The sequence below is a fragment of the Pseudophryne corroboree genome, chromosome 12 (genome assembly GCF_028390025.1).
Source record: "Pseudophryne corroboree isolate aPseCor3 chromosome 12, aPseCor3.hap2, whole genome shotgun sequence".
Lineage (NCBI taxonomy): Eukaryota > Metazoa > Chordata > Amphibia > Anura > Myobatrachidae > Pseudophryne > Pseudophryne corroboree.
Window position 1 is genome coordinate 117,484,264 of NC_086455.1, and position 14,108 is coordinate 117,498,371.

Genomic DNA, 14,108 nt, shown 5'->3' on the forward strand with positions numbered 1-14,108 from the left:
CGGTAAATCCTTTTCTCGTAGTCCGTAGAGGATGCTGGGGTCCACTTTAGTACCATGGGGTATAGACGGGTCCACAAGGAGCCATTGGCACTTTAAGAGTTTGAGTGTGTGGGCTGGCTCCTCCCTCTGTGCCCCTCCTACCAGACTCAGTCTAGAAACTGTGCCCGAGGAGATGGACATCTTTGAGAGAAGGACTTAACGCAGATAGTGGCTAGATTCATACCAGCTCACACATACAAGGCACATCAAGCTAACTTGCTTGAAAACTCAGCAACCGCTGAAACATTACTTACCAAGTAAAAATGCAGTACTTAACTAAAAACAAAGTTGTACTGAACCAGATAACAATTGCAGGTAAATGAAGCGCTGGGCGGGCGCCCAGCATCCTCTACGGACTACGAGAAAAGGATTTACCGGTAGGTAACCAAAATCCTATTTTCTCTTACGTCCTAGAGGATGCTGGGGTCCACATTAGTACCATGGGGATGTACCAAATGTCCCAGAACGGGAGGGAGAGCGCGGAGGCTCCTGCAAAACTGACTGACTGAACTTCAGATCATCAGAGGCCAAAGTATCGAACTTGTAGAACTTTGCAAACATGTTCGACCCAGACCAAGCTGCAGATCGGCAAAGTTGTAATGAAGAGACACCCCGGGCAGCCGCCCAGGAAGACCCCATCCTAGAGTGGGCCTTGACAGACGTAGCCAATTGTTTCGGGAAGAAAATGGATAGGGCCGAAATCTGGACTTTCACAGATCCCAACCTCAGGCCCATATCCACACCAGCTTGTAGGAAGAGGAGAAACTGTCCCAGTTGAAACTCCACCGCAAGAAATTTCTTGGACTCACACCAAGATACATATTTTTTCCAAATTCAATGGTAATGTTTAGACGTTACTCCTTTCCTAGCCTGTATCAGGGTAGGAATAACCTTGTTCGGAATGCCCTTCCGAGGTAGTATCAGGCGTTCAACCTCCATGCCGTCAAACGAAGCCGCGGTAAGTCTTGATAGGCGAACGGCCCCTGCTGCAGCAGGTCCTCCCGAAGAGGGAGAGGCCTCGGCTCTTCTTGCAGTAGATCCACGTACCAAGCCCTTCTTGGCTAGTGTGGAGCAATGAGGATCGCTTGAACATTTGTTCTCCTTATGAGCTTTAGAACCCTTGGGATAAGTTCAAGTGGAGGAAACACGTGCACCGACTGGAACACCCACGGAGTCACTACGGCATCCACCGCCACTGCTTACGGGTCCCCTCAACCTGGAACAATACCGCCGAAGCTTTTTGTTGAGACAAGAAGCCATCATGTCGATCTGGGGTACGCCCCAAAAATCTGTTACCTCCTTGAACACCTCCAGATGGAGACCCCACTCCCCTGGATGGAGATCGTGTCTGCTGAGGAAGTCCGCTTCCCAGTTGTCTACTCCCGGAATGAAGATTGCCGACAGCGCCAACGCGTGCTTTTCTGCCCAGAGGATGATTCTTGTTACCTCTGCCATTGCAGCTCTGCTCTTCGTTCCGCCCTGTCGGTTTATGTAAGCCACCGTTGTCACATTGTCCGACTGCACTTGAATGGCCCGATTTCTCAGAAGATGGGCCGCTTGGAGACCGTTGTAGACGGCTCTTAGTGCCAGAATGTTTATCGGCAGGCCGGCTTCCAGACTTGACCACCTTCCTTGGAAGGTTTCCCCTTGAGTGACTGCACCCCAGCCCCAGAAACTTGCATATGTGGTTAGAAGGATCCAGTCCTGAATCCTGAACCTGCGGCCCTCCAGATGGTGAGGTAATTGGAGCCACCAGAGGAGTGAAATCCTGGCCTTTGCCGACAGACGTATTCTCTGGTGCATGTGTAGATGGGATTTCGACCACTTGTCCAGGAGATCCAGTTGGAAGGACCGAGCGTGAAACCTCCCGTACTGCAGAGCCTCGTAAGAGGCCGCCATCTTCCCCAGAAGGCGAATGCACTGATGAACTGACACCCGGGCTGGCTTCAGGACATCCCGGACCATCGTTTGAATCACCAACGCTTTTTCCTCTGGGAGAAACACCCTCTGCCCCTCCGTGTCAAGGATCATTCCCAGAAAGGACAACCTCCTGGTTGGTTCCAATTGTGATTTTGGAAGATTCAGGATCAAACCATGTTCCCCGAGAAGCTGGGTCGTGAGTGTTATGGACCGTAACAGCTTCTCCTTGGACGATGCCTTCATCAGCAGATCGTCCAGATACGGAATTATGTTCACCCCGTCTGCGGAGGAGAATCATAATTTCCGCCATCACCTTGGTGAATACCCTCGGTGCTGTGGAGAGCCCGAATGGGAGGGCCTGGAACTGAAAAGGACAGTCCAACAATGCGAATCGAAGAGAAGCTTGATGCGGCAGCCAAATCGGAATGTTGAGGTACGCATCCTTGATATCCAGGGATACTAGGAATTCCCCCTCCTCCAGACCTGATATCACTGCCCTTAGAGACTCCATTTTGAACTTGAACTCCCTCAGAAAGGGGTTTAGTGATTTTAAGTTCAGAATGGGTCTGACCAAACCATCTGGTTTTGGTACTACGAAAAGGTTTGAATAGTAACCTTTGTTTTGCATATGAGTTGGTACTGGTACAATAACTTGTGCCTCCACCAACTTCTGGAAGGCTTCTTGCAGGACAGTCCTGTCTGCCAGCGGAGCTGGCAAGCCTGATCTGAAAAATCGGTGAGGAGGGAGATTTTGAAATTCCAGCCTGTACCCCTGGGACACAATATCTTGCACCCAGGGGTCTTGGCTGAAGGACATCCAGACATGACTGAGATGTCTGAGTCTCGCTCCCATCGGCCCCACCTCCGGGGCGTGCAGTCCACCGTCATGCGGAAGACTTTGGTGTACCCAAAGCAGGTCTCTGTTCCTGGGAACCTGCAGCCGCAGGTTTTTTGAACTTGGGCTGACCTCCCCGAAAGAAGGTGTTGGACGGCTTGGCCTTTCTGGGCTTGTTAGACCGAAAGGGCTGTGATGTAATAGAAGAAAAGGGTTTCTTCGGAGCAGGTGTAGCTGAGGGAAGAAAGGGTGACTTACCAGCCGTAGCCGTGGAGATCCACGCATCTAACGCTTCCCCAAAGAGAGCCTGACCTGTGTAGGGTAGGGTCTCCACACTTCTCCTGGATTCCGCGTCAGCAGACCACTGGCACAACCACAGTCCTCGACGAGCTGATACTGACATGGAGGAAATCCCCGCAGCCATGGAACCCAGGTCTTTCATGGATTCTACCAGAAATCCTGCCGAATCCTGAATGTTACGTAAAAACAATTCAACATCACATTTCTCCATAGTATCCAAGTCCTCAAGTAACGTGCGTGACCACTTTACTATAAGCTTTGGCAATAGTGGGACATAGGATTGCCCCAGAAGCTGTGTACATGGATTTGAGCGTATTATCAATTTTACGATCAGCCGGCTCTTTTAAGGCGGTAGATCCTGGAACAGGTAAAACCACCTTTATTGAGAGTCTAGATACTGACGCGTCAACAATAGGCGGGTTTTTCCATTTTTTCCTATCCTCTACCGGGAAAGGAAATGCCACCAGAACCCTTTTAGGTATCTGGAATTTTTTATCCGGGTTTTCCCAAGCCTTTTCAAATATAGCATGACATATTGCCTACATCACTCAGTGTGAGCGCTCAATACGTGCGCTCCTGCAGTCGCATGCATCGTCTTCAGGTTTGATATCCTGCACGCATCAAACCTGACGATATTGCTAGCGTCCTGTAGTATGTTAATGAAGGCTGGAACATTATCGTTCCGTCCTTAATTAAAATCGCCCTTTGTGTACGAGCAAACCGAGCTGACGGGGTTTCTTTCCAGTGTCGGAACGAATCCCTGTCGCTCCAGTGTCCCCACCCAGCTTTAGAAATAAAACTTGGTTGATGTAAACACAAGTACGGTTCTATCTTTACTGGAAGAGGAGATTTTGACTTGTGTTAGTACACAGTCAAAAGAGATGGATTTAAAAATTCACATCCAATGTTAATATGGGTTAATTTTTTCCATTAAATATACATATAATGTCTGTGAATCAGCTTTGAGTCCATGGATCAACATCTAATTAATAAAGTCTTTTAATTACTTAACTGTTGAGTTAAAAACTGATGAATAATAAAACCCTTAAACAAAGTTGGGGTGAGCATACTTTACCGCTCCTCCCTGAAAGACTACATCTCCAAATGAATGAGGGTCAGCATAATAAGTTCTGTGTTACCTTAAGATATTCACATTTAATGTTGTCATTATGGAAAGGGAATACACATTTATATAGACATACATAAAGCATCAAAGTGACACAGTGCACAGCTTTATGTGAGTAAAAGCATAAACGTGAATAAAGTGCATAGATAAGAAAACAATGTGAGAGACCATAAAAGTCTGGTGGTGTGCACCCACAGTATGGTTTAACCAAGATCCATAGGAGTAGGCAGGTCAGCGACACCACCCCCCAGCTTGCCCAGTTATCAGGAGAGTCCACAATAGTCCAATGAATGCAACATGGCTTCAGCACAACGCGTTTTGGATTTTAAACAGATCCTTTTTCAAGTGCAGCTTGCCATGTTTTCAAAAGAATTGCTATTTAAAAGTTAAATCCGGATATTAGTCCCTGTGTATGCAGCGCGGTTTCCTGTGGTTTGCGTTTCACAGCAGATACCGGAAGTGTGTATTCCAATGCTGTATCTGGAAACAGAAAGTTGACGCGGCCGTGCTATGCCAGGAAATGATGGATGCGGGTCAATCTTGCACTCTACATATCAGGAAATAGAAACGAGCGGTTGTTTTAATGAAACTTATACTGGATTCTATGGGCCGGATTCAAAGGTGCTCTACCCCCCTCCCGGCCGCGATCGCGCCCGACAGCAGTATTCTAATGTTATTGCCAATGGGCGCAACAAGATAATTTCAGCTCGCTGCCCCTGGAGGTAAGCAGCTGAAATGCGTGTAAAGAGATCAGTTTGGCCGCCCAAATGGGTATTTTCACGATCGCGCCCATTAGTTTAGTCGGGTATAGGTGCTTCGCACGCCTAAACCCAACAGTACTGGGCGCGATAGGAGTGACAACAGGGAACATTTGAATATCGCCCCTCTATCTCCTGTCACTTTAGACGGGATATAGGGGGCGCGTTAACATTAGACTCCGGCCCTATGTGTTTAGGTCTGTTTACAGTAAATTTTCCTGGACGAGAAAAGGGGTCTCAAACTGAATAGCCCCCAGCATTAAAGTCTGAGGCTACCACCCTTTTTCACCCCATGTAAATTAACAGGGCTAATTGAATTGCCCGCCACAAATTAGTTTTCTTTTGGGAGGGAGAAGATACCATTGGTAACAGGAAGTCTGACCCTTTTATGCTGTATGACAAGTCTGTTTGAGATGAGCACATTGCTATTAGGATCATACTCGATGGTTGAAAGTTCCCTGCGCTCCGTTATGGAGAAAAAGTGGTGCCATCTATGACACTGCTGAACACTCTTCCTCCTTTTGGACATTTTTCTCACAACGTGGGAGATGTATCAAACCTCAGAGAGAGAAAGTGCTTACCAATCAGCTACTAGTTAGCATTTTTCAAACACCACCTGGAAAATAACAGGAGCTGGTTGGTTGGTACTTTACCGCTCTCCAAGGTCTGATACATCGCCTCAAAAAGAAGGTTCATTACCTTACTGTAATAAACTGCTCTGTGTATAATTTTTCTGCATGCCTGTTCTTGGATTTAACTGAAGAGAGGAACAATGAACCATCTCCTAATGACGTCCTAGACAGGAAAGCGATCTCTCTCTCTTTATGGTCTATTTACAGAATCTATTGAACGAAGCCTTGCATTACACCTATTGCTTTATATTCTGTGTATATTATGTACTTAGGTTGAACGAGGTAAAATGCAGCCTGCAGTCCATTGAGCCCGATTCATATGTGGTTGGAGCTGCTATCACTGCTGCTGACATGCCTTCAGCTTGCATTAGTGTTCCGAGCTGCGAACTAGGACGAAGTATCGGATAACCTGCAACACCTTCAGTGGGCTGCGTGATACATGTGGTCATGCAAGCTGGCCATAGCAGGTCCTACCAAGAAGTTAGGAAATCTCTGTCCCCAGACGGAGATCCTGGCCTCGTCCATCCCCACACCGGCAGTATGCTACCGATCTGCATGCTACATCGCAGACCCGTACTGCACATGTGCTGGATTCCGGTGCATGCGCAAAGTACCGAACATCAGCACTTTGCGGCATGTGCCGCACAAGCGTCGGGAGCTGAATCAGGCCCATAGTGTGGTGCTAAAGCTTTGCCATCACAATCTCTATATTAATAATATACTTACTCTTTAACATCTTCACAGCAACCTTCTGCAGTGAGCAGTCATCCATCTTTAGCTGCGCCTCCCTGACAGAACCAAACTCTCCTGATAAGCAAATTAAATTATTACATAGAGTATGAATTGTGATACAATAAAATAACCTTCCCAGTATACAGTAAGCCCAGAACAAGTAGGGACAATAGGTAAGCATGCTATAAAACAATTAGTAATACACAAAACAAAAATATAGAAAACGTTTCCAGTGATTAACCATTCAGCTGCTGAAGAGTTTAAAGAAAATCTGTTAACCAAACTTCTACTATTTTCTGTCACATTAAAATACACTTCACCACATTATTTTTTAGCCGATATTTTTTTTAATGCTTGAATTCAAAATTGACATCGAACATTAATAAATTTAGATGCCAAATGTAATCAGAAAAAGATATAAGTGATAAGGTATTTCCTTTAGGCAAAAATGAATCATAATTTCATCCAATGAAGTGGCAGACTGCCTTCGGATGCCATTTACGTAATACTGCCAACAGAGAGATTGGAGTTTGACATACCTGCTATAATGGTGCAGAAAAACCCATTAAACCACCTGCTATCTAGCACAAACAAAACCATTATGAGCAAGCTGTTACTCCGCCCACCTAGTGCCCTGATAGAGGTCCGCTGTAATAAGACCATGCCACATTCTAAACATTGCTATATCATGGCGCCGCTAAATCGTCAAGAGGTCAGTTGTCAGCACTTACCTTTTCCTAATGTCCGTCCCAAGGTAAACTGCTGCTGTTGTATGAGGACGTCTGTCAGTTTGGATTTCAGTTCATCACTTATCCCAATACTGTCCACTACAGGTACAGAAGTTACACAAAAATATATTAACGTTAATTGCTAAAGTCACAGATACATTCCAGAAGCTACCTGACGACACTGACACGATTTTCTTAGCAAATGAACAACATGAGCCAATAACCTACATACTGTACTGTGGGTGCAGCCATTCTGTGGCTTTAGCCAATTTTCAGCCTATCAACTTGCTAGGAAAAAACATAACATCACTGTTGCGCATTCTACCTCATACTAGTTCCCATTGGATGGACAGGCGGTACACTGACTTAGCTCACAAGGGGGGGACATGTACTAAGCGGTGATAAAAGTGGAGAAGTGGCCCATGGCAGCCAATCAGCTGCTCTGTATACATTTATAGTATGCAAATTCTAAATGTTAAGTCAGTGTTGATTGGTTGCCATGGGCAACTTCTCCACTGGCTCACTTCTCCACTTTTATCACCACTTAGTACATGTGCCCCAAGGTCCCTGCTGTTTCAGATTAATTTCATATAACACACTGCACTCACAAAGTGGTGCTTTTAATCTTCCACCACTTTGTGAGAGCAATGTGTTACAGGTTGAGTATCCCTTATCCAAAATGCTTGGGACCAGAGGTTTTTTGGATATCGGATTTTCCGTATTTTGGAATAATGGCATACCATAATGAGATATCATGGTGATGGGACCCAAGTCTAAGCACAGAATGCATTTATGTCTCATATACACCTTATACACACAGCCGGAAGGTCATTTTAGCCAATATTTTTTATAACTTTGTGCATTAAACAAATTGTGTGTACAGTCACACAATTCATTTATGTTTCATATACACCTTATACACACAGCCTGAGGGTCATTTAATACAATATTTTTAGTAACTTTGTGTATTAAACAAAGTTTGTGTACATTGAGCCATCAAAAAACAAAGGTTTCACTATCTCACACTCACTCAAAAAAGTCCGTATTTCGGAATATTTGGATATGGGAAACTCAACCTGTATATGAAAATCTGACACCATTTAAAAGGATCTCTGCACTACTGTGTTTTGTTCTCTTTTACTTTTTGTGTGTGGTTAATTATGTTTTGCCTGTAAGACAAACAAACACACAGTCTTACAGGTTGTGAAATATAAAGAGGAGAAACAACAGGGATGTGAAGAAATTCTATACTCTCTATTCCATTTGACATGTAAAACTTCGAAAGTGCCTGAGTGAAATACATTGCATTGTAGTACACTGTAGTAGGATCTTTATGGAAGTAGGTGAAACTTCCCTCTCTATTGTCACTGGGCTGATTTCTGGGTCTCATTGCGCATCGTACTGCCACCTATTGTCTCTGATTAGCTCACAAGATGTCTGCCTCCACTGTATCTAACAGAGAAATCATCTTTACTACCAGGGAATTTGCTGGGATATTGCTCACGGTGATTGTTAGTGCTACGCAGAGCATGGAGCAGGCCTGGCCAACCTGTGACTCTCCAGCTGTTGTGAAACTACACGTCCCAGCATGCTCTGTCACAGTTTAAGCATTCAGTAATAGCAAAACTGTGGTAGGGCATGCTACTTTCACAACAACTGAAAAGCCACAGGTCGGCCATGCCTGACATTAGAAGTATTTCTGGCTGCCAGTGTCATTTGACAGAGCCACAACAATACGGATACAGAATGTACATTATGTAAAGTTGAGACAGGAGAGTGAGTGTATGCACAGGGAACGCTACAGCTTAAAAAAGTGAACCCAAATAACTGAAAAGAATATGAAAATCATCTAAGTAGGATTTTTGAAGTGATTGCTTTTGGATGAAATGTGCCTTCTCATAAAGACGACGTCTACAACTAGCAGAACTGTAACGTCTGCTCCTGCAATTGACTCTCTGCTCTGAGTACCAATTCAATTTCACACTGAGTCATTACATTAATAGAATCCAGGAGGGTCATGGGGTCGGTAACCATGCAGATCACGTATTTCTGTGACACCACAAGCCATGAAGCTGGCCACACACACACTGATTTGGCCACATACATGGATGGCTAGCCAAAACTGTACAGACAAGATCACAAAGCCAGGCTGTTGGAGGCCAAATGCTGACAATCATTCTCGGACATCATTTTGGGCCTACTGACTGATGTTTGCACTAATGCTGTAGTGGATGTGGCAAAAAGGAGATACACAGAAAAAAACCAACAATAGCAGCGCTAACGTGATAATGAATTAATATGATGAGAAGGATTGAGTGATAAAATTCTTCACATTTAATAGGATATAAAATGAAACCACATAAAAAACGCATTCAAAATTCATAAGACTGAAAATAAAAATAAGGGTCACAATTACAGCTGCCTATATCAACGTGATCCGTTACTGTTTAGAATAAAGTGGATTGCAGATGGGTAGGACAAATGGAGATAGACTGACGGCGCAGTCTCACCAATAAACTTTCCAGAACCGCTAGAGGTGTAGTCCCTTTATCAAATAAAGCTGCAGTGCCTGGAGCGAAACGCGTCAGAAGGCTACCTGTGTCAACATCTACCAAATCTTCACTGCCTATGTGTATCCGGACCAATACTGGACTCTGACATCAGCAGAAAAAGTGAGGTGACTTATTAGATCTGGAGCACCACCAACCCTCTACATACAAGGAGGACACCGCGATATTATGAGGACCCCAAACCTGGCTGGTTTTGAGTAAATACAAGAGAGACTCTCAAGGGACTATACCTCTAGCGGTTCTGGTAAAGTTTATTGGTGAGACTGCGCCGTCAGTCTATCTCCATTTGTCCTACCCATCTGCAATCCAGTTTATTCTAAACAGGAACGGATCACATTGATATAGGCAGCTGTAATTGTGACCCTTATTTTTATTTTCAGTCTTATGAATTTTGAATGTGTTTTTAATGTGGTTTAATTTTATATCCTATTAAATGTGAAGAATTTTATCACTCAATCCTTCTCATCATATTAATTCATTATCACGTTAGCGCTGCTATTGTTGTTTTTTTTCCTGTGATTTATGTTTTGGGTGTGACTACCTCAAATGGTCTAGCAGCAGCATTAGAGCCAGAGCACCTAACAGCGCCCGATCATCCATCTCTTGGTATCCTTTCTTCTTGCAAAAAGGAGAGACAGTTTTGCGTACAGCCATTTGTGACATCCACCACTAATGATAATTTTTTTGGAGTTCAGCTGCATAAACTATTCAAAATCAGAGTTTCCCACTCATGCGATTATTCCTATAAATATAGGGAAGCATTGGGACTTACATGTTGCTTCCATCATCTCTGTCCCCCTCCTGTTAAAGGACCTGGCCGCTGTAAACTGGATCATCGGACCTCCCCGACCCAACATCGTTCCAAACATGTGTCTATGAAAGAAATAGTCATACATACACATAACAGAACGGTCATCACTGATTCCACATGTCTGCTACCTAAGTGCTATATACTTAATATACTGTTTATTGTGCAATACGTTCTCGAGATGGGAAAGCTACCCTGTGTCACCGTCATGTGTATAATAAATGCTATTGTTTTTACAACAGCTTCCAGTTTATATATATATATATATATATTAAAAATAAAAGTGATCAGCGCCTATTAATGCCCAGAAAATGGAAGTGGGAACATAAAGGGCGGTTTGGTGATTTAGTGATGTTTAGGAAATGGGACGAGCACTTATCTCAGATGAGAATCTTCAGTCCTCAGAACGGTATAATCACAGTAATATGGAAAAAAAAGAAGAAAAGAAACACCAGATAGTGTGTACCGTTTTAACCTATATGCACTTATAACATTTTTCTACTGGGTGGGTGTTAAATGGAAAACATCCCAAAATATCACACTCCACAGTATTATAGTAGAAAGATATTTTTCACATTTAATAAGTACATAAAATATGTCATGGGGATCCCCATGATGAAGTCTTGCCTTAAAGACGAAACGCGTCGGAAGTTACCCTGGACCCTCTTCTGATGGACAGATAAGCTTTTAAATAATTTGTTTCTTATATGTGTGATACCTGCTCATTTTAACCCTGGATATATTTTATGTACTTATTAAATGTGAAAAATAACTTGGAAAAAATAACTTGAAAAAAATGTGAAAAATAAAATGTGGCCGAATGTGCAAGGAGTGAGATGCCCACTTTTGTGCCTGTGCACGCTGTAATAATGACTGGTGCGTCCTTAGATGTCACCATTGAAACTTGTACCAGTTCTATGGCAGATGCAGTTTCTCCATCTAACCATGGCCTCCTAAGATTGCGGCTGTGCGTCTAGGAACGCAGTCGCTTTCATTGAAAAATCTATGACACTCCTATAATACACCCACTGAACAGAATTTTTTTGTGTGCACTATAAGCCACCTCCCATTCACCGCCCAGGGACGCCCACTACTTTTCCGCCATATTTGTGATACAGTCTGAATTGATCACAACAGCATCTTAGTGTGTACACTTTGTGTAACACATGCGTGATAGGGGTTTTCTGCCATTTGTGCACTAATAACTGCTGAACGTTGGCACTCCATGGGACTCAGGCCCTCAATGTAACACATATATAATAATAGAAACAGAGAGTGTCACCTTAACACAGAGGATCAGGATAAATGTAATGTTTTCAACTATATTTTCTTATATTTTTCTCCATACGTGACCTATACTATATTCATATGTTGAGAGATTGAAGGATCTACCTAAGAAGTACAGAGATTCTCAAAGAAAAGTTCTGTTTTACATTTATCCTGATCCACTGTAGGTGTCTGTTTCTACTTTTCTATATTTGTATCACTTATTTGGCTTAGTAGGGGTTAACCCCACAATCGGATGGTGCTGCTGTAGCCTTCTATATAATAGCTCCCATGCAATCTCCATTCTCTGTTAACATAGCCTCAATGTAACACATTACCCTCATATGAATAAACGCGGCTGAATTAACTAATTTATTTCAACTATGCTATTTACCATCAGTTCTAATTGCAGTGGGAAAAAGGAGAGATGGCTGCAATGGGAAGTCTGTTATGAGGTGGCTACCATACCAGGATCCATCCGTTATTTTAGTTAACTCTCTTTATTCCCATGATAAATTCTTCACTTACCCAAATCTTGTTTTTTTTCTTCTCTTTCGCAGAAAGATTAATGTCATAGCCACAACTGTGACCAAGGCAGTGAGGATGCCCAAAACCAGAGGGACCCAGGACATCCTAGTATGAGGGTGTCTTTGCCGGTCTACAAGTCAAACAGAACATTCCCAGTAAGACAAAAATAATAGTGATGTTTGTGTATCTCCGCGTTATACAGTACACCGAATAGTCAGGGCCGTAATTAGGGTGGTGCCAGCAGTGCTAGGCATGCAGCTCATATGCCCTGTGGGCGAAAAAAAACGGGCAGTAGCTGCATCCACCTGGCACCCACGATCGCATCCACCTGTCCGTTTTAATGTATGTAAGGGTGAATATATTGCAGCAGTCAGCGCTGCAGCGTGTGATAAATTCTATCTGTAGCCACGCTGCCTATCTGCTGTCCATCCGTCCAAGTGACGTCATCAATCGTGGCCCTCCAGTAAGACTTGCAGCGGGAGCCACATACAAGAACGCTCGGCCTGGCTCACACGCTGCCTGGAAACCACCTGGCCATGCCTGGAAGCTTCAGTCTGGGAAGGAACTAACCATCTCCAACTGGAGCCTCAAGGTAGGGACAGCCAGGGAAAGCTTTTTCTAATTGCATGTTACTACATTACAGACAGCGGCATATCACACACGGACCCCACACACTTACTCCATAAGTAGCTGCAAACATTATAAAATGTTTATAAATGGTTTATTTGAACCTTTTTACTTTACATGTCACTAACTTACCATTTTAAGCGCTAATATATATCCCTTTTTTCTACACATTACTAAATGTAACTGATGCTGCAGGATAGGTACTATTTATAATCGGGCTTTTAGTCTCTGACTAAACATACATACATTATATTTATGTCAATATAAGAGATAAATCTCTACTGTATTGGCAAGTATCGCAGGCGTATTGTTGTTCAATGACGCATGGACAGCCAGGCCTGGTCATACAGCAAATGTTGAGTCCTAATGCCATTTTGAGGAGAATGAGGAGGAGGGGCTGTACCTGGCATAATGTGTATGAGGGGCTGTACTTGGCATAATGTGTATGAGGGGCTGTACCTGGCATAATGTGTATAAGGGGCTGTACCTGGCATAATGCGTATAAGGGCCTGTACATGGCATAATGTGTACGAGGGGCTCTACCTGGCATGTGTACGAGGCGCTGTACCTGGCATTATATGTATGAGGGGCTGTACCTGGCATTATATGTATGAGGGGCACTACTGTGTGGTGCTATGTTTTTAAGGTGTACTATTGTGTGGCATAATGTGCATAAGGGGTACTACTGTGTGGTGTAATGTGACTTACAGAAACTACTGTGTGGTGTAATGTGAATTGGTATCATTCTGTGGCCCCTATTTTGATTATGGGGTGGGGGCACCAATTCTCTTTCTGGCACAGGGCACCAAAAATGTTTGGCTACGGCTCTGTGAATAGCATTTACTTTGAGTCCTGGTAACTCTAAGACGAGCCCAGGTTTTCTTTTTTTTTACACTGAGAATCTATAACTTTAGCCAATTTTCACATTTATATTCCTGTTCACAAATGCTAAACTTGTTATGTTAAATCTAAAAGCTATCTAAAAATAAGTGCATCATTACATTCTGGCCAGTCTCACTAACCAGGTGAAAGCAATGGGGAAAAACACCCTACAAACTAACATGGTTGCATAATACTTATATTTTACTACTGCAGGAAGAGGCTAATTATATTGTAGTAGAACACACAGCAACCCACATCCAACAGTACGTGGTTAGTGTACAGCACATAATGATTTAAACATACCATAAGTCCTAATGTTTTCTCTTTGGTCAAGCACTACAAAATAGTTTGCACAAA

At 43.5% G+C, this 14,108-nt stretch overlaps 1 protein-coding gene across 1 annotated transcript in view; it reads right to left on the bottom strand.

Annotated features, from left to right (window-relative positions):
* The window catches only part of TYRO3 (TYRO3 protein tyrosine kinase), a 455,756-nt gene that overhangs the window by 134,622 nt on the left and 307,026 nt on the right, over positions 1–14,108 (bottom strand). The window contains exons 10-13 of the mRNA XM_063947918.1: positions 12,243–12,372; positions 10,413–10,513; positions 7,074–7,169; positions 6,337–6,417 (exon numbers count right to left, since the gene is read on the bottom strand). Coding sequence (XP_063803988.1) covers positions 6,337–6,417; positions 7,074–7,169; positions 10,413–10,513; positions 12,243–12,372 — 408 coding nt within the window. The remainder of the gene's footprint in view (positions 1–6,336; positions 6,418–7,073; positions 7,170–10,412; positions 10,514–12,242; positions 12,373–14,108) is intronic.